This window comes from Abramis brama (genome assembly GCF_963993115.1).
Source record: "Abramis brama genome assembly, chromosome: 6".
Lineage (NCBI taxonomy): Eukaryota > Metazoa > Chordata > Actinopteri > Cypriniformes > Leuciscidae > Abramis > Abramis brama.
In genome coordinates this window covers 45448640-45470749 of record NC_139968.1, presented here as the reverse complement: position 1 = coordinate 45470749, position 22110 = coordinate 45448640, and the positions used below count along the sequence as shown (strand labels likewise).

The following is a 22110-nucleotide window of genomic DNA, read 5'->3' as shown; positions in this document are numbered from 1 at the left end:
GATGTCACTGTGTCAATCAACAGCACTTGTCACAACACTTCTTCTAATATGGATGTCAGAAACAAGTAAATCACTCCTGCCATGTGAACTGTTCTTGGGGAAATTTTGCAAGGTAAGCATTTTTTTTTTTTTTTTTTTTTTTTTTGGACATATTACACTGTAAGAGCCCATTTTCTTTGTCAATGCCAGAAGCCAAGTGTTGACTAATTACCATTTCACTTATGTGTTCTGTTGTATTTCTTGAATGTATTTTGTTGTCTGTATACAGATGCACTTGTTATTGTTTCTTGTTTGTATGCAGATGCACAAACATTTTTAAGACGTTTACAATTCCATTTCAGTATCCAGTAGCTTTAATAAAACAAGTGACAGTAAATGTTACACTTTTCCATATGATTTACTTTAATGGAACATGTCCAGAAACAATGTTACACTTTGACAATATACAAAATACATAAAAGTAGAAATTGTAAAATAGCATTAATCATTAAATATTTCAAATGAATGACTTATTTAGGAAATTTGTGTTTGTAATTAGACCAGGTCTGGGCCCTTGCAGTCAAATTACTAGGTCGAGCTTTAAACATTTCTGTGCAGTCGTCTATGCAGCGGCATTTTTTGAAGTATAGGTCCCTTATTTGTCCATTTAATTAATGGCTTGAGGACTACAGACATAACAGAGATCCAGCTCCGATAAATATTTGAAACAGTGCTTATTGTTACATGAAATCGATATGCCAGGACAGTGTTACTGAGGCCCATCCTTCATTTCATCAAGACCATCAACAATTGGTCCTCTAGAGCAGTGGTTCCCAACCCTGTCCTGAAGGCCCCCCAACACTGCACGTTTTCTTTGTCTCCCTAATCAAACACACCTGATTCAACTCATCAGCTCATTATCACATGGGTTAATTGAGCTGATGAGTTGAATCAGGTGTGTTTGAGTAGGGAGACAAAGAAAACGTGCAGTGTTGGGGGGCCTTCAGGACAGGTTTGGGAACCACTGCTCTAGAGGAAGGGCTTGGTGACTTCCCAGCAAGTAATTTTGTCTAATAGCCGTCCAAACACAGCCCTGACATCTAGGCTAAAACAAGGCTAATTTTGGGCTGTCAGTGAACATTTAATAGACGACTAAATGAAGCCCAAGAATAGACTAGACATCAAATAGACAGCAAATTAATTACTACATATAATAGACAACAAAATACAACTTAAGGATTCTGTTTACTCAAATACAACACACATACATGACAATCCATCCAAAATAAATATATAAAACTTTTATTAAGAACAATATAAAAATTAACAACTTAAGATAATAACAAATGAAAAAATATAAAATTATGACACATTAATTATACAATTACAATTATGAAAATAAAATATTATAAATACAATAAAAAGTATATAAAGATTATAATAACAAATATTGGAAATTAACTTAAGATAATGAAAATATAAAGAATGACAAAATAAAATATTTTAAACAAGTATAGCTAGGTATAACTTGCATAACTGTAAAGTTTGGGTTATTTATTCTCTTAACTCTCAACAGTGAATAAATTATTAATTGGTTTTATTTCTAAAGTATTTTAAAGTGTTTTTAATTGTTTTCTTATAATGTATTTTTATATTGCCTTGCTGTTGAAATGTGCTATACAAATAAACTTGCCAAGTTAAAAAGTCCTATTTTCATATCACAATGATCTAAAGAAAAGAGTAAAAAATATTTGTGGCTTTCATAACACATTGCACATGTTTCATGTTTACCCCTTTGAATTCAGATAATTCGAGTTTAAGGGCACATGGAAACGGGTTACAGTTCACTGTACACTTTTACCCGCTAAAATGTCACGATTCCAACAACAACAAATATGAGCACGTTAAAACGAAAACACAGATACTTACAAGACAAAAGTAGGAATGTCTTTTACCTGTTCTCTTCGACCGACAGATAAGTGAATGCAATGCCCCGTCTCATTTAAAATGTTTCAAAATGGAGGAAATGTTTATCACGTGAGCGTGAGAACAGTGATCTCTAGCCTACTAATTATCAAGTCTTGCGTTGCCAGTAGTCATGTCTCAGTAGGGCTGTTGCCATCTAGCGGTTGAGAAATGTAATTGCATTTTTATTTTATTTAAAATCAAAGACATTCAAATAATATCGTAGATTATGTATGAATGTTATGTGTGACAGCAAACATGAAGCTGTGTGGGCGAAAAACATTTTAAGACTATTTTGGCCGTTAAACGTTGACTGCTGAGTGCCTCGATTTTGCCAGGTGGGCTAAAAGCAGACTACACATAGCCCGTCCAATTCAGAGCTAAATCTACAGATCGACCATGTCATGAAATGAAACTTGCACCTTGTAGATTTTATTACCAATGCGAACATAATGGGATATCAACCATCTCATGCGCTGCCTGGCCAAAAAAACTACAATTAATCAGTTTTGACTATAAGTGGGCTACAAATAGCCGGTCTGACTACGAGCTAAATCATGGCTATGCACAGCCTACACACAGAACATGTCAAACCCGCGAACAAAAAGCGAGAAAACAGCGAAGAAATCGGCATAGTTGCATAATGCTGCTTTAATGATGTCTAAAGCAAAGATCATCATATTCCTGTCTCGACACTGGGCGGTCCCCTTCAGCTTCCTCCTCATCTTGAACAGAAAACAAACAGACATACAGAAGTTCCGTGAAAAATGATGACAACTTTGGAGGGTGTAGCTTGTGGGACCACAGGGCTGATGTATTAGTTTTGGCTTCACGTTTAAGAGATTATTCACACCACTGCAATGATCAATGGTACAGTCTTGTTGTGTTTCAGCCATGGAAGAAGCAGGTTGCATGTCAGGGCGTTTATCTCTCTTCCTTCACCAGTGATGCCTAAAGGAAAACAAGAGGAACAATTAGTGCTGTGTGAAACCATTTAAACATTGTCTAGTTAAACTAGGCCTGCACAATATTGCTGTGATATTGAAATGTTATCATAGAATTTACATGAAACGAATGAATTTACATGAACAAGGAATTAAAACGCTGTAATTGTATTTTTTTTAATTAGATATCAGATTCTACACTGAACATGTGGTCAATAACACCATTGAGGTCTTAGTATCTCCTTATGCTTATGCACTGACAAACATCAGACCAAATGAGTATTGATTGAATTTAAACAAGGTCCACAGTCCATATAAGACAGAAGGAGAGAGAAATACGCGTGACTCAAGAGAGGGCTAGTGAGAGGAGTTCAAAGACATTTTGATAAGGATTAGACTAGGTGGTCTAGACTCTAGACTACTGCGCCAGTTTTCTGGACGTTCCAAGAGAGAAACAGACAAGCCTTATAGACAGATAGATAGTTTTTTTTTATTCGTACCTTTGCATTTTTGTCTTAGGTGTCTGGCTTTGTTTTGTGTACACAAACAAGGAGGGCACAAAGTCAGGACTACTGGAGTCAAGTGATGCCTCTCCTACAAAAAAAGAATTGCACACATTGATTATAACGCTATCTACTGTTGTCATAGTGAAAGTGCTAATGTAAAGCTTGTCTGCTAAGTCTGCTATCTATAGTCTGTAGCATGACACAGGTCACAATTAATGCCAGATATCTAACTTCACCTAACTATTAAATCAGTCTACAGTTTACAGAAAACATTTGTTTTCTTACCATGGCTTAAATCTACCGTTATCGTCAATGTTGGCGCTAGCCTGCGACTAACTACTAGCAGCTGGCTACGTCTGTAGCATGACACTGGTCCATGACATTTACAAAACTGCATAGCTTAACGTTATAGGCTAGTGTACAGAAAACTGTTCATGCAATCCAGGCTTTCGAGTTTAATCTAACAGAAAGGGATGATAAAGGATGACTTTACCTGATATGAAGTGAGCACTACAAACACAAGCCTCTTTGATCGTAGCATTGTCCCAGTCTGCCCGTTTAATAGCTTGCAGCCACAGAATTTAAGCCACACAGCCACACAGAATTTAAGTGTCGTAGATCTGACAGGCTTTGACAGCACGGCACCACACAAGACCCCGATCACAAGCAATCAACTATGATCACAATAAACTTATTAAAACACAAAATACATTTATTAGCATATATTTCAGAATCTGAATATCAGATATTTCACATTCTAGTCAACAAGTTTATGCTTTGATACTCTGTTACCAAAAGAAGAAAAAAAAAATCCCACTATTTGTCCTTGCATTAATTGTATGTCACACATTCATCCCTAGGCAGAAAACTTGAACTGAGTTAGATGGATGCCCTTAGTGAAAATAGTCAATACCTCATCTTACATGAAATTGAACACAGTAGACAAACACATTTAAAATGCCTAATATAAATTTACTATAGTAATTAATACTTATTTGGGAAACAAGCACTAATGTGTTTAATAAGTTTGTGTTTAACTTGTTAAACACTTGAATCTTGCGTTGAGGATTTGACATGAAAACTGGACTTGGACTTGCTGGTCTTGACTCGGGATTTGAACACAAAGGCTCGAGACTTTCTCTTCTTATTCACCTTGTCTTTCCTGTTGTTTCTGTCGCCCCATTCCTCTCATTCTGTCTTCATCTCCTCTCGGATCTCTCTCTCATGATCCTCTATGTCTTTAATATCTCTTTTATATTGTTCTTCTCTCTCTCTAAATTCCTCTTCTCTTCTCTTCAGATTCTGTCTTTCTTCCTCCATCATCTTCTTCATTGTTTCTTTCACTTGTTTCAGTTTCTGATAATATTTATCCCATGTTTCCTGTTCTTTATTTTTCTTTCTCTCGTCTTCTTCTCTTCTTTGTTTTTCTTCTTGTCTCTGTTTCTCCCATTCCTCTCGCTCTCTCTTCATCTCCTCTCGGATCTCTCTCTCTTGTTCCTCTCTCTCTTTAATGTCTCTTTTATATCGTTCTTCTCTCTCTCTAAATTCCTCTTCTCTTCTCTTTCTCTCTTTATCATGATTCTGTCTTTCTTTCTCCATCTTCATCTTCACTCTCTTCATCTCTTCTTCATGTATGAACTGAAGATCTTCTTTCTCTCTCTGTCTTCTTTCTCTCTCTCTTTTAAGTTTCTCATAATATTCATCCCATGTTTCTTTGTCTATTTTTCTCCTTCTCTCATCTTCCTCTTCTCTTCTCTTTCTTTCTTTATCTTGATTCTGTCTTTCTTCCTCCATCATCATCTTTAATCTCTCTTTCTCTTGATTATATTCATCCCACATCGCCTTTTCTTTCTTTCTCTTTCTCTCTTCCTCTTCTTCTCTTCTTTGTCTTTCCTGTTGTTTCTGTTTCTCCCATTCCTCTCTTTCTCTCTTCATCTCCTCTCGCATCTTTCTCTCTTTGTAATGATTCTGTATTTCTTCCTCCATCATCATCTTAATCCTCTTTTTCTCTTCTTCATGTTTGTTCATCAGTTCTTCTTTCTCTCTATTTAGTTGCTCCACTCTTTCTGTCTGAATCATATTTTGTTGTTCTTGTATTCCTCTTTCCATCTCTCTGAACATCTTACATGAGTAGTAACTGTCTCCGTTTGCTTTCACCATGTCGTCTATCTTCTGCAGTAGATCAGACACCTGTGTTCGGTCTCCAGGCTGATTATTATTGAACACATGGAATCTGTTTCCACACGCTTCAATCAAGTTTTTAAGTGCAGGTTCAGGATCTCCCAGATACTGTTCAATGGTTTTCTTCTTCAGATCGTCTCCTCTGGTGAAGAGCACCATGGTGTACATTAAAGAGTTTTCACCAAACGTCTCTTGGATGATCTTCACTGCTGTTGCTTCTTCTCGAGTGAATCGTCCCACTGGTATCAGTAGGAGAAACACATGTGGTCCAGGCAGGATCATGGAGATGGAGTTGCTTATTTCTGTCTGGATCTCCTTATTAGTAAGTTTAGTATCAAACAGTCCTGGAGTGTCGATCACAGTAACGAGTCGGCCGTTGATTTCAGCTCTTTCTCTCTGACACTCTTTAGTAACAGACTTTTGACATGTGTCTGATATAAATGCTTCTCTTCCTAAGATGGTGTTTCCAGTTGCACTCTTCCCAACTCCAGTTTTACCCAGTAGCACAATCCTCAGATCATCTGCTCTTTCTCTGGAATCTAAAGATAGATCAAATAAAATTTAAAAACAATATAATACATTTCAAGTGAAAATTGTTCATCATACAGGTGAATTTATACTGAAGCATCATGTGCTGATCATAATTTTTCTTCTGAACTCTGCATGCAGTGTTATTGATTTATCTCACTAATCTGTTTAGACTTTTGCGATCATGAAAAGTGTTTAATCCATACAGATTTTCTGATCATTACCTTGTGACTGAAACCACGTCTGTAATGAATGGATTTTCCTCTTCATCTCTTCAAATGTCTGCAGTTTTTCCATCTGTACATCCATCAATGTCTCTGTGGAGAAACAAACACCACTATTTGCCTCCACCATCTGCTGTAGTTCCTCCATTAACATGGACACTTGTGTGTCCGGTTTAATGAAATGACACCATCCTCCAAAACTCTCAATGACAGACTGTGTTTCTTCATTTAGCTCTGCTGTCCTGTCTTCTGAATTCTGGTATATGAGGATCATGGTGTGTTTGTTGATTCTTGAGCTGATCTTCTGGATCTTCTCCATTTCTGCTCTGTCTTCATTATTAAGTGGAGCATCAGGAATGATGAGGATGAACACATGAACTCCAGGATCACAGAGAGACACACAGCGGAGCGTCTGACGCATCACTTCCTCCTCTGAGATCTGAGTGTTGAACAGAGCTGGAAGCTCCACCAGAGACACCAGACGTCCATGAAGCTCCACGTCTCTCCTCACACACCCTGAGCTGAGCTCTGATCTTCTGTCTCCCTGGTTCAGGATCAGGTTTGATATGAAGGATTTTAATCTTCTGTCACTCCCACACAGAACCAGATTCAGCTTCTCACCCTCTGGAACTGTCAAAGGAATAAACTAGGTTAACATTTGTGTTTTTAACTTAAAAGTAATGCTGCATTCACATTATGTCAGAATAACTGCAATCTGGCAACAAGAAGTGTTTATAAGCTGTGATTCTTGCCATAGAGGCTGTTACTAATAAGGATGTAATGGTTCCCGGAAAAATATCAAACCGTACCGTTCCCCACACCTCTCCGTTCGATACGCATTTGTGCCGCAGTTGATCTCAAATCCAACGACCTATAATATGCTTTGTTGAAAAAACAATGCGTAAAACAAAGTTCTGTTAATGTATGTTTAAATTGTCGATGGATATGCTTTGCATGCATTTTACAATGGAGTAGATGTCCAATCAACTGTTAGGATGTAAATCTGTTGCTGACATCACAGTTCCTCACGTATTGGTGTGTTGCAGTTAGGGCAGCACAATTAATCGAATTTGTAATCACGATTATGGATGCCACCATTACGTAATTGTTCAAAGCCACGATTACAAAAAAAAAAAAAGCCGCTTACATTATTCTGCGTGGTGTGTTCCTACCCAGCACAATAGGAACTACCAGAAGCTGAAATAAAAAGTCTCTCACCTCAGAAAAACGGACTTTCCTGTCCTCTCATTCTCAGCCGCTATACTGCAGTAGCACGCACTCTTCAATTGCACGCGCAAATGCGGCGGAGCGCGCTGTAGGCCTATATCGCTTCACTATATAAAGCGCAAAAGAAACTACAACTTACGTTTTATATTATAAAAAAAACAAGTTGTCCAGATTCAGTATCTGCGGTCAGATGATGTTGTCAGGCTATATCAGTGTCATTATTCTATCATTATTTTCATAACTTGTAACGAAATAAAGTCTCGCACCTCAGAAAAAGGAAATTTCATGTCCTGTCATCGTACTGTGCTCGTAGCGTGCACTCTTTAATTGCACGCGCAAATGCGCCGGTGCGCGTTTATCACTTCACTAAAGCGCAAAAGAAATACGAGCATGCAACATCGTAAATTAGTAAATCACGAAATAAAAGTAAAATACCAATAAATTATGTTATTGGTTCGTCATGTGTGTTGCATGCAGGTATGATGTTCATTCTATTTATCAGGAGCAGTTTCCATGTTTCTTTACCAGTTCTTGTAATATTGTGTATCACCATGGTAGCCTAACTGTTATTTGTTTCCATGACAAAATGCCACTTACTGGTTATTTTGTATATTTTTATATGACTGTGGTGGTTATACCATGTGGTTATATGACATACCAAGATTGTATTACCAAAAACTAGTTTGGGACTGCTATTTAATAGCTTAACCTCGTAGTGCCTACTGTTTATTTATCAGTATTAGTCATATTCTTACAATCTTTTTGTATGTTAAGTAAAGGCTTGTGTGTCAACAATTTTTGTGTAAACAAATGTATTATAATAGGCCTATATAATTCCTAAAAAGGTGGGTCGCAGCTTGATGACCATGGGGATATGTGGGTCCCATGGCCAAACTATTCAAAACATCATTCAATGTAAATTGTGATAATCGTAATTAATAATCGCAATTACAATTTCAAGGGAATAATCGACAATTATGATTTTTGTCATAATCGTGCAGCCCTAGTTGCAGTTCAGCAAGGTAGGCGGGAGAAGCCCCGATACAGCCGTGCCGACATCATATAAATATCCCGAACATTCTGGCTTCCCAATATGTTACAACAGTGATAGTTTTAAACATTCTTCAATGCGAGTGCCGTATGCTCTACATGACCAGTCATTTACGCCGTCATCATCCGGGTGTTGATAGCGCTTGAGTGCAGGTGAGATCTGAACACCACACGCTGCTTTCTGTGTTAAACAGGCACTCTGTGCTAAATCAGACACAAAACAATAATGAAAAAGCTGATCAGGGCTATACATAAGCCCGGGGTGTGAGAGACATTCGGGACAGTTGATCAGGTGAACTGTCACCATCCCGATCAGGGCCGTTCTGCGGCTTCATGACAGTTTATCATTTGTGTGTGTTTTTAATTTGTGCCAATTTATACATTCAAGCGCAAGAAGACACGAAAGAGAACTTGAGCCAGCTGTTGGAGAAGTTCTGTGTGCACACTCACTGAAGCACACACACTGACAGCTCACGAGTACTGAATAGAGTTCTCTTTCAAGTCTTCTTGCGCTTGAACAGACAAATTCGCCCAAAAATGATGTCCATAAACATGCCTGTCTTGGCAAGTATCCTAGCAAACATATTATGTCTTAAGTGAACGTAAACAGTACAGAAGGACAACGCATGTGTAGTTTCAGTATATTGGATCGGTGCATTATGTCTTAAAGTGACAGCAGCCTAATATTCCTGTTTTTAATGTTACTCAAACTACTGTAAAACTGTTACGAATCAAGCCTCTGTGGTTCCCCTTGCTCACCACCAGAGGGTTCCCTCACCTGAGTATTGACTCTCTTTCCCTGGATTTCCCATAATCCCCGTACCTGGTACTTATTGCCTCCACACCTGTTCCCTATCTACCGGACTATTTAAGGCATACTCTCACACTCATACTCTGTGAAATCTTTTGCCCTTGCTGACATTACTGAGCGGTCTATTGTTATTTTTGCCTGGCCTGTTTTTGACCCTGGACACTTTACCCTGTTTCTAACCTTTGCTGCCTGTCTTTTGTTTCTGCTTCATGTACCTGGATGTATCCTGTGATCGCTTGCTGCCTGCCCTGATCTTGTGCCTGTTTTGTGACCACATCTCTGACCACATTTGACTAATACTGATGATCAACCCCTGCCTGTCTGTATTACTGCTTTTACTATTAATAACTGACTCAACTGACTCATTACAAAGACCTAACTAAAAAACATGAAAGCACTGTTTATTTTATTTGTATTTTTGCTCTATTGAATTTATTTGTGCTCTTGCTTGTCGTTTGATTATTTGTTTTTATTTTCTTTATTTGTGTTTGACAGTAATCCCTTTTTACCAGAACATACAGTAGCACATACCAAACTGTACCTTAACCGTGACCCTAAAACCGGGATACAAACCGGTACTAAGTACTTACAATTGCAGGGTGCCTTAATTTGCTTCGGGCCCTTTTACTTTTCTTTTTTTGTTGTTGTTGTTATTTTGAAATTGTAAATTATGGAAATAAAAAAAATCTTCCTTAAAATATCAAAAAAATGTGTAATCTTTAACTTTTGGAAATCAGATCATCTTTTACCCTGCTATTGACCGAAACAGATATTGTGACATGGTGTGCCCAAACTTTTGCATGCTACTGTAAGTGTTTGCACATTAACACAATTTCTGTTGCTTTGATTCAGTAGTCCAGCACACTGAGTTTTGAAAGTCAGTGGTATTAGTGGTATATACAGTAGCAAGCCAATTACTACTACATAAAGTGATGGAAAACAAAAAGTACAGCTTAAGTAATATAGAGCTCTTCAGGTGCTCAGAGTCGAAGTTTGGGATCCCTGACATGTATCCCACTGACCTTACATTTACATTTATGGACATTTACAAACATAAAAAGAAGAATGCAGGAGCTACTTAAGTAAGTTACTGAAAGCTGGAATACACTACACGACTTTTACAATCTGAACAGATTTTAAAACACTAGCCATCATACACTTGCTGACTTTGTAAATGGTTACATAGGAAAAACTGGGCATCATACACTAAACAACTGAGGATAATACACTACATGATTTTCTATGAAATCTGTTTGAAATCTGGCTCTGAGTTTCGGCAACTGGCATCAACTTGTCCAGAAGGTCGTGTAGTGTATCCCAACCTTCAGAGTCTGGTGATGTGTAGGATCTTAGACTTTACCCAGTCAACATTTGCAAAAGATTTAACAATTTATTCAGAAAAGTAAATGAATCCACTCACCCAGTGTCTTGATCTTCTTCTGTAACTCTTTGATTTCATTATCTCTCGCACTCAGTTTCTCCTCTAGTTCATCTCTGACTCTCTTCTCTTGAGCTCTCATATACATCTGAAGTGAATAGGGTTCAGTCTTCATGTTCTCTATACAATCCAGAATCTTTGGGATCTCTACAGATTTTCTATCATCCTTTAACCCCATCACATAGTACCAACTCCCATAGAGACTCAAGATGCTCTGAGATTCAGTGGATAATACTAAATCTGACACACTTCGGTCAACAGTGAGTTCAGCAGTGAAAAGCACCATGAAGTGCTCATTAGAGTTAAATATTCTCTTAATCTTCTCCATTTCTGCTTTGTCTTCATTAGTCAGTGAACCGACAGGAGTAACGAGGATGAAATGATGAACTCCAGGATCACAGAGAGACACACAGTTGAGAGTCTCCCGCATCACTTCCTCCTCAGAGAGCCGAGTGAGAGCTGGAAGCTGTATTACAGTAATCTGCCGTCCATGAATCTTCCCCTCTCTCTTCACACACTCTTTACTCATCTCGTTCTGAGGTTTACACGGTTTCCCTCGAAATATTTTAGACACTGTGTTCTTGAGTGTTGAATTATATCCACACAGCACAATGTTCAGCTTTGCTTTTCCAGAAGTAGTCACTGAAACAATATTTAGAGACAGACTCAGTTTAGCTTTGGTACAAAATCTACACACAGATTGTTGTCTAATGTTCGCAGTGTCTCAAGCCTTCAACCAAAACAAAACGGATTACTAAAAATAATAAATAACTGTTACAGTGCAGTAGAGGCAGAAAATGACAAGGTGAAAAATGAGAAGCACTACTGTATGACTGTAACTATCAAAGGACAAAAATGTAGTTTCTTAGAGGTATTATCCAGAAAAAAGACTTTAACAAACCTCCTCCATCACCTCCTGTTTTTGTGCTCTGACTGTGTTTTCCACCCCTTTTGTGATCAGACTTCACTGGATCATCCACTTTTGATCCATCACCTCCATCCTCATACATGTTACAGACGAGAAATTCTTCATATTCTTCCTGGAGTATCTTCTCTGTCCTTCTGATCAGCTCAGAGCGCCATCTTGTGTTTCTTGCATCAAACTGAAGATGTCTTCCTCCACACTCCTTTATTAAATTATGAATAGCGTTATTTACAGTCTTGTAAATCATGAATGTGCGTGTCTCTTCATCAGTAGTCAGCATTATAGTGTGTTTAATGGCCTTCTCACTGAAGAGGTTCAGCACAGTTCTCACTCTTCTCAGGTCCTCCTCACTGAAGTCATTAAACTGCAGGACGAGTAAGATCACATGAGGTCCTGGAGCAGACAGAGACACACACTCTCTCACTCTCTGTGTGATCTGATACTGTGTGAGCTGTGGCTGGAGCAGGTGTGTGTTGATGACTGTGACGTATCTCTTCTCCACCTCTCCACTGATGCTCACACTGTGCTGCTGTGAATAAGATGATGGAGCTTCACTCTGAAACACTTCTATACCAAATATACTATTTCCCACTCTGCTGTTTTCTGACACATTCTTTCCCAGTAGAACAATCCTCACTGAAAAAGACAGACACACACACACACGTGGGGTTTTCAGACAAATTGATTTTTATACTGTACAAACTGTATATTCTGTCCCCTTACACCAGGGGTGTCAAACTCATTTTCACTGAGGGCCACTTCAGCATTATGGCTGCCCTCAAAGGGCCGGTTGTAACTGTAAGACTTTTAAAATGTTAATATATTGTCTCTTTATTTGATTATTACTTATTTAAGTTACAAATATTGTATATGCATTTGCAGGGGTGTTTCTAGGTTTTAAAAACATCAGGGGATGAGCCCGAAACATCAGGGGCTGGGTAATAATGATTTGATACAGAGAATAATGTATTATTGTATATATGCAGGGGCAAACTGGCTCAAAAATTCAGCCCTGGCACTGTAGCCACACCCACAGTCATGTGTATTAAAATGCGAGGTAGTTAAGGGGGTTCGGGGACATGCTCCCCAAAGAAAATTTGGATTTCTCGGACCTACATATGTGCATTTTAAGGTGTTTAAAGGCCAAAAAATTTGGATAACAATAGCTTTAAAAGCATGTCAGTGGGCAGTAGCATAAATTATTTGTCAAGATAACAGATTCTTAAAAATGAGAATGAGGATAAATATTGCAATGAATGATCCACACTACAAAATGGAAATGCAGAATGTTTCTGCTTATTGTTGACAATAAATAATCACATATTCCAAACAGGAATGGCCTTAAATGAGAAATCTTTCAAGGATTATTTTGCATAGATGTTACATTTCAATCAAAAACCAGTGCAATATTTTTGTGTCCAGAGGCAAATGAGCAATTTATATTACCATTAAAGATTGGTTTCAGCAACTTGTTTCTTTCCTGAGTTAATAATGTTTTTGGCAATAATCAGTTTAAAGTTCAATTGTTCACTCATAAAGACAGTCACTTGTCGCCACCTACTGGCTTAATGATGCAAGTGGTGCAAACACAGACAAGCGTAGTGATACAAATGGTGAAAAGGATAATACTGGTACATATTATATTAAATATTATGTAATATATTTAATATATTTAAATAAATATATTGTTATATTAAAATAATATAAAATATCAATATATTATTCTTCAATCAGTTCTATGCAGCAGAATCAGATTTAACAGATTTATTTTTTGACCAATTGTCAAAATAAAGTATAGTCCTACACAGCTATTTTTATTAGAGCATGAGCAGAGCAGGGAGAGGACCAGTGAACGAGAGGATCGTGATTCGTGTAATTTGAATTTTTTTTTCACGGCTATACACACCATGGCTATACACATGTTACAGCACAGTAAGTTAGTGCTATTGCAAAAAGAAATTTCATGTCGGCACGTTTTTTTTTTGCGGACTTTGCCTGTCCGGTGAGCGTGAGCAGAGCTCGCAACACAAACACACACACACACACACACGGAGGTTGCTTGCGGAACATTGAGCAGAACGCGCTGTGAACACGGAGCGGAGAGCACAGCGCACACACACAGTGGAACACGCTTCGAAGTTCTGCATCTTCGGAAGCAGACTCGTCATAAAACGCGCTGAGCCAGAGTCAAACCATCGCCGAACACGGAGGGGCGCGGCGGCTTTTTAGTATCTTTCAGCCAAAAACCGAAAATGTTATTTTCGTCCAAAGATTTTCGGCAACCTAAATTTCATTGCATCCCTAATTTTAAGACACCCATATGCTCTCGCGGGCCATAGAAAATAATGTGGCGGGCCGGAATAGGCCCGCAGGCCTTGAGTTTGACACATGTGCCTTTCACTAACCTGACCCCCCTAAACCTGGCCATCACACACACACACACTAAACTGACCCCCCTAAACCTGCCCATCACACACACACACACACACACACACACACACACTAACCCGACCCCTACACCTACCCATCACACACACTAACCCTACCCTTAAACATACCTATCACACATACACACACACACACACACACACACTAACCCTACCCCTAAACCTACCCATCTCACACACACACACACACACTAACCCTACCCCTAAACATACCCATCACACACACACACACTAACCCTACCCCTAAACATAACCATCTCACACACACACACACTAACAAGACCCCTAAACCTACCCATCTCACACACACACACACACACACTAACCCTACCCCTAAACATACCCATCACACACACACACTAACCCTACCCCTAAACATACCCATCACACACACGCACACACACACACACACACACACACTAACCCTACCCCTAAACCTACCCATCTCACACACACACACACTAACCCTACCCCTAAACATACCCATCTCACACACACACACACTAACAAGACCCCTAAACCTACCCATCTCACACACACACACACACACACACACACACACTAACCCTACCCCTAAACATACCCATCACACACACGCACACACACACACACACTAACCCGACCCCTAAACATACCCATCACACACACACACACACACACTAACCCTACCCCTAAACATACCCATCACACACACACACACACTAACAAGACCCCTAAACCTGCCCATCTCACACACACACACACACACACACACACACACACACACTAACCCTACCCCTAAACATACCCATCACACACACACACACACACAGACACACACACACACACACTAATCCGAGAGCGAGGAGCTGACTGACGAGACGATGGCAGGAGATCTGGTTTCAATGCGAAATGTAAAAGCACTTATTTGGAAATATTTTTGATTTAACCACAATGCTAATACTGAGCCTGCAAATTGTTAGTTGTTTTTTTTCTAATTGTTTTTATTACAGTTTTTTTTTTAATTCACTTTGGTACTATTTTTACAGTAAGATGTGCATTTTCAAAACTCTTAGTACAAAAATCCAAAATTATCACACTTGTTGTAACACAGCTCATCCTTTCAAAACCTGATCCTATGCTTTCATAACAGTTGTACATATTTTTATTCTACATTATCATCGTTTCAAACACAAGATTATTTTAATATGTAATGAGAACATTTGGTTTAATCACCGAAACACAGTATAAACTTCTTTCATTTAGTACTTTTGACCATCAGTTAATTTAATAGCAAACAATGCAAGATAAATACACTTACATTACCTAACTTATGTAACATTAAATCCATAATGTTTGTAATAGTATCTATCTAGTGTGTTATGAAAAGGGTGTGATGAAATATGACACAGCCAGTGCGCAGTTCTGAGAAATCTCTCGCCACGAGTTTCAACCCATGTAAATATCTTTGTATTCTTTCATGCTAAAGTTGTACAAATAAAGGTACTTTCTAACCTCTTCACACAAATCTATGTAGGCCTCCACTGTTACTGTAGCTTGCATGCGTTCCGGATCTGTTCTGTTCATGCAGTTTTACTTTGACTACCATGTGAATCGACAATCGACCTTGTGGATGAAGTTACTGCAAAAAAATGTAATGCACGTGTGACCTGTGCGTGCAATGTGTGAAATATCCGGCAGTGTGCATACAGTACGCGTGTACTCTTCTGATGATGGAATCACGCACGTAAAAAGTGAAGTATACTTTGGCCTTTATAAGGATGAGTTACAGTAATGTGGCAGTCTCTACCATGTAATCACATGTCATACTGTAAAATGCTGTATTTGATGCCATCTGTGTCCCTTCTTCTGATGCATCTCTGGCTCTGTTTACAGCTGGTGTCAAGATGCGTTTTGGTCGATCGGATCACAAGTAGACGAGACAGACACATTCCCGTTTACTCCCGGTGCTTTAATCCGTCTCTTTTGTCCACTTTCAACCACTTCTGTCCTAATTTCTTCAAGGGAAGGGTCTATTGATGGGTAAAATCTATGGGCTTTTCAGATCTTTGGATCTTAGGCCGGCGACACACTGGCTGCGTGGCGTGTCTGTTTTTATTTCGGCTCCCATGTTTACAGGTTAGAGCTTGCACACTGCCTGCGTGACAAGCCTTGTTTAAGCTTTCGCCTGCGCACACACGTCCCCAAACGGTTGAGCCGTTTATACTTGACGCGCTCGCCGTTGTACTATTCTTTGAAACGACAGGGGTGACTCAATTGTCCTCTTAACCATCAGGAATCAGCGGTGAGAAGAAGAAAGCTATACACACATGACAATGTTTATTTTAGTACACCACCACCAATACCTCACTACAAAATGAATCGTGTAAAACCCAGTAAACTGAGATTATTACTCGTGACAATAAAACAAAATATATGGATATGAGAATGTGTACAATATAACTAAATTAACGATCTCTTACTTATTTTCTAATTTCACTAAACATTTAATTAAGTATCGTGAACATTTATTAAACATGGACCTTTATGTTCATTCAAAAATCCTTTTTATGCTATTGTATGATCATTTTTTTAAATGTAAGCAACTAATTTAGACGTGCAAACTGGGAAATATGCCCAATGGAAACGCGTCAATTCCGCGAAAACTCCCATTTATCGCAAAAAAAAGTTTTTGCGCTCGCATGAGGAGCTTTTTCAGGCAATTCGAGTGAAATGAGTGAGAAACACCCAGAAGTGAGTGAGAAACACCCAGAAACACCTCATATGAGCCGCTCTCAAGTATAATAAGGGTCTTTCCTTGCTATTAATGATTGGATAACACACATACGTCTCCTTTGATTAATAATAATGGTTAATGCGGTGGCTGGGATATATAAACCTACCAAAATCCGTTGCCATGATTTTTGGAATGATTTATCGCGAAAGAAAAAAATGACGCTTTAGTTGCTTAACATCGGTTAATGGAAACGCCCTCATTTCGTGATAGTTTTTTATCGACATTTAGAAAAAGAATTGCAATCTGACTGTTTTGTCTCCGTTGTACTCTATCTCTCTGTTCACAAATAGCTAATCTCTCTTTCACACAGGCACAGACACACATATAGTGGTGGTTATAATCCAAGATAAATCACTTATGTAAAAAGAATTCATTACATTTGGTTATCCGTATTGGAAATTGCTATATCTATAAAGATAACTATAAAGATTACTATATAAGCGTCCAATATCATTCTGTTTATTCTAAGTGTGTGTTTGCCGCTTTAAATGATCGACAGCAGGATGGATTCTGATTGACTGTCAATGTTTTTATTGTTCATCAGGATAAAATTATTCTGAAAGTGATCCCAGCGATATCGTTTCTCTGTGCCATTATCGTTATAGTTGTGGTGTGATCTCTGCAATTTTTAGAACTATATCGTTATCTTTATAGTTATTGTCCTTGGTGTGAACGGGCCTTTATCCATAATGTTTCATTAAAGGAACACATAAAAGTTTCAAGTTGACACATCTTAATATCACTGCTAGTGATTTAATTCACTTACTGTCAGGACGTTCAAGGATTGGACTTCTTCTACGTGCTGCTGGATAAAAAAATCACACACACATACACATTCACATACACACACACACACACACACACACACACACACAAAGAGGTCTTTAATCAATCAACAATAACACACTTAACACAATCAAACAAAAATGTATTATTTTATCACCAATTAAATGATAAGAGTCATCTCATCTTCACAAACCACTATTTACACACCATTTGTACATAAATTCAACCATGTGGTTTAATATATATATATATATTCTACCCTTATTCTTTATTCAACGAATACTGTAAACAGACCATAACATTATACATAATAACCTGAGTCAATCTTCAAAAAGATCAGGGGCTTTTAACAATAATCAGGGGCTTAAGCCACCAATCGCTACTGACCAATAGCAGGTTAGGACAGAACAATACGTCTGTTTTTATCTTCTGAATCTGAGCTATTCTGAGAAGTGTCTGAAGTCCGTGGTCTTTTGCTTCACATTTAATAGCGCTCATTATCGATCTTGATGAGGAGCTAATGCTAATATAATTGCTATTTGCTAATGCGCGCCGTGCCTGGGCGTGGCCTAATTGACTCCTCCCCCATCAAGACCATTCTTTTTAAAACAGCATTTAATTTTTTTATTTTAATGACTTTTTATTTTCATGAAAGTGACACTGAGAGCAGGCACGGCGCCAGGATTCCAGTTTTGGATGGGCCAGACCAATTGTGGGTGGGCCTTAAATTAAAAACGTTAAAAACAAAAAACAAAAAAAACGTTATCCAATCACTGCTTAACCTAATAAAAAAATATTGACTAATATAGCCTACTGTTATATTATCTGTGCGTATACATAATATAGATTTTAATAGCTTGATGCTCTTTAAATATTTTGTTGCATTGTTAAAAGTTTCGGTGCATAGGACAGACCTATCCGCGATCGCTCTCCATGGTTCTGACCAAAGAAGGAATTGGAATCTCCGTTACGCATCATACCTGGGCTGCATTTTCCTATAACATTGTCTCTTAGCGCGCTACGAAGACTCTTAAGGTATAACTTAACTAAAGGTATACTACCACTAAAGGTATATCATTGCTAGGCGTCTTCAGGGCTATCATCCACTCGCAAGGCAGAGGCGCTGAAAGGCAGAGGCGCTGGTGCCCTCCTAGAAACGGCGCTGTTTTTGGTAAAACATGATTTTGACGACTTCATTAAGTTTTGTTTTATAGAAAACTCTTTTTAAAAGATTTTCGTTTTGTATAAATTGTATCTTAATTTTGATCAATGTTTTATCAATCAATTGCCCGTATTTAATAAATAAGGCGCCGACACGATCACTTGCATTGCATGTGAACTGGAAGGCGCCGAAACTCAGCTTGTGCCTCACAGATTTGAGAAATATAGGCTATATATTACAGAAAGCTTGAAATGTCTACTTTTAAACGAAAATATTAAAACCAAAATAAATAGGCTATAGGCTACTCTCTGATTATATAATCCATATGAAATGTGCATTTCTCTCTGGCGTTCATGGCGAGTCCACATCGTCAACTTCATCTTTGCAGCGACACAGAAAACACCAGTTTATTACTAAACAATTAAATGTCTCCTTGCTAATTTAGACACATTCATAATCATTACTTTAACCGGTTCTTTGTGGCAAGCTTTATGCGTGCGGTCATAACGCTTATTATCCTGTAGGCTATAGCCTATTTAAAGCGGCGATTTGTCCACGAATGGCTTAAATGAACAACTACTAGTCGAAAATTAGTCGGAGGCAGCCCTTATTCCACATATTTTCGATCCAGCAGGCCATTCTGGGTTGAGCGAGCGACCCTACGGAATGAGCGAGCGGAGCGGGATATTCAGAAATGCGCTCTCCACTCACGAGCTCTGATCGGAACAAACCCGAACTGTCTGCTGAACTTGCGCAGAAACATCAAAATAGACATAGCCAGCTTTTTAAAATAGTTTTTAAAACTAAACATTTAGACTATTTTAGTACAAATTATGAGCTTATTAACGATTTTTTTTTATAATTCTTGACAAAATTAGAATATATTAATTATTATTTTTTAGTTATTTTTTGGGTGGGCCTGTTGAAAAGTGGGTGGGCCTAGGCCCGTCAGGCCCACCCATGACGCCGTGCCTGACTGAGAGTAGCCTATAAATATTACATATAATAGAGATAATAAAGTACTGCAGTCGCATTGCACATGTTCTCATTGGTCTTTATATCGAGCCTCCGAAATGTAATGTATCTGTAGGCTATATATATTTACGAATCTGAACGCATTTTGTCCAGTAGTGAACTTCAATAATCACGTGCTCGGGGAGAAGTGAACACTGCTTAGGCACCCACAATCGGAGCTTGTGTAGATTTATGGAGTAAAAAGTCTTGACTGCTTCATTTTGTCGTATATTTGCATCCTTTTACTATTACACTACACATCTGATCAATCTCAACATGCTTTAAGAGTGTGTCGCTACGTTTGCGTCACTATACGCTTAAATGTAAATGTCTAGCTGTGGTTGTTAATTCGAATTTAAAAATGCAAAACTATACATAGGCTACGCCTAGATAACACAATTGATGGGTAAAAATGTATGTGAGATGTAGCCTTTCATATAGCCTACGTCGGTTATTCTTCTTCCTGGTGTTCAATGCCACATATAAACATAAATATAAGAGCGTGAAATAACTAAACGAAGTAAACCATTGTCGATTGTTGGCTAATATTTCATAATCACTGCACAAATCATTGAGGAAACATTCCTATGTTTGTGCCTTAATTTGATTCTTACCTAAACTCGACGCCATTTCAACACCAACACTGAAATCAAAACCGAAAGAAACACGTTAAAGCTCATCTGTGCCACGCCTTTATTTATAAACCAGAAATGAAATGGCATACGGAAGATGCGCCTTATTTAACTCTGATGAATAGAAAAAGCATATAGTACAAACATTTAAATTATTCAAAATTCTTATTTCATTCATATATATATATATATATATATATATATATATATATATATATATATATATATTAATGAGAAAATAATTTAAGTTTCAGATTCTAGTCATGGAACACTTCTGTAAGAGGTTTAGTGTCTTGCGTTATTCAGCCACAGGGTGGCGCTCTAACAGTGAGTAATCCTGGAGGGTCTCAGTCCCAGAGTTTAGCTCCAGCCTCCTGCAACATTATTACACGAGCTATCCTGAAGATCTTGAGTGCTTCAAGTTAATGCTTCCTCGTTTCTCCCTCGGCCTGTTAGTCTTCTTAATAATCATTATATGATATTAGCCTGTGCTTTGGTCAAAAGACTCAAGTGTGTTCAGAGTTCGGTTATTGATGAGACTCAATCAGGATTAATGCCAAAAAGACATAGCAAACAATACCCGACTTGTTTTAGATTGATTAGACTATAGCGAGTTGGTTAAAGATTACAGTTTTATTCTCTTTGTAGATTTTTACAAAGCTTCTACAAAGTTTATTTTTCTATCTCTCAAAAATCTTGGGTTTGGTGATCCATTCTGCATATTTATAAGAACTCTTTACAATAATCCCTGTTCCTTAAATCAGGTATTTCAGTTTTTTTTTTTTCTTCAAGAGGAGTTGGTCAGGTTTGCCCTGGATACTCTTAGTTATTTACTTGTAGTCAAGAATCTGACGAGCTGCCACGACTCACGCATTCACCGTAAGACTCACGCGACTGACACTTCTCACGCTCTCACGACACACATCCATTTTCTCACGCACAGAAAAATCGAGGCAAAGAGGAGACTAGACAGAGCAGATTACTTATGATAATAAAAAAGCTCTCAGATTCTGTCAATTTTATTACGAAATTCAAACAATAAATACCGTTTTGGCGCTTGTAAGTGACAGATCCCTAGCGCACGTGACACGATCATCTCTACTAGCTAATAAATGAACACAAATGAACAATGTTAAAAGAAACAGTAGCCTACAACTTACCGAAATATATATTCATCATACATAATATCGACCAATCAATCAAACAAACAAAGGGGTCAATAAAACAGCAGGAGAACAATTGTCACATAACATTTAGCCTACCTCAGGAAAGCCATCTGACGAGCACGTTAGTTGGCTACAAAAAAAGAGCTAGCCTATAGAGAGTATTTTGCTAAATGTGTGTACTATATTACATATTTATTATATTTTTACTTATATCATTAAATAAAGTTGTTAGCCTATTATAATAAAAAAACGCATATTTAATTTGAGTTATTTTTAACCTTAAATAATACTGCCAGCTGATTGGGCTCTCTGTATGTGTCACGGTTGTTGAATGCATTGTTTCCTTCTT

General features: G+C 38.1%; 1 protein-coding gene across 1 annotated transcript; it reads right to left on the bottom strand.

Moving 5' to 3' along the window:
• Window positions 1-4085: 4085 nt before the first annotated feature.
• LOC311085322 (uncharacterized protein) lies at window positions 4086-20625 on the bottom strand. Its single transcript, XM_084117797.1, has 6 exons — window positions 20578-20625; window positions 17768-17806; window positions 11755-12414; window positions 10836-11495; window positions 6328-6957; window positions 4086-6114 (listed from the first exon to the last, which is right to left on the bottom strand). Exons 1-6 carry the CDS (start codon window positions 20591-20593, stop codon window positions 4583-4585), a joined length of 3537 nt encoding a protein of 1178 aa, XP_083973923.1. The 5' UTR covers window positions 20594-20625; the 3' UTR covers window positions 4086-4582.
• Between the last annotated feature and the right edge of the window lie 1485 nt (window positions 20626-22110).

Bases quoted from the DNA above. Each gene is read 5' to 3' on its own strand.
- LOC311085322 (XM_084117797.1), bottom strand. The intron at 12,415-17,767 runs GTAAGTGAATTA...TGTCTTTTTCAG, and splicing joins AATCCTTGAACGTCCTGACA to TGAGGATTGTTCTACTGGGA. The intron at 11,496-11,754 runs GTTTGTTAAAGT...ATATTGTTTCAG, and splicing joins AACAGGAGGTGATGGAGGAG to TGACTACTTCTGGAAAAGCA.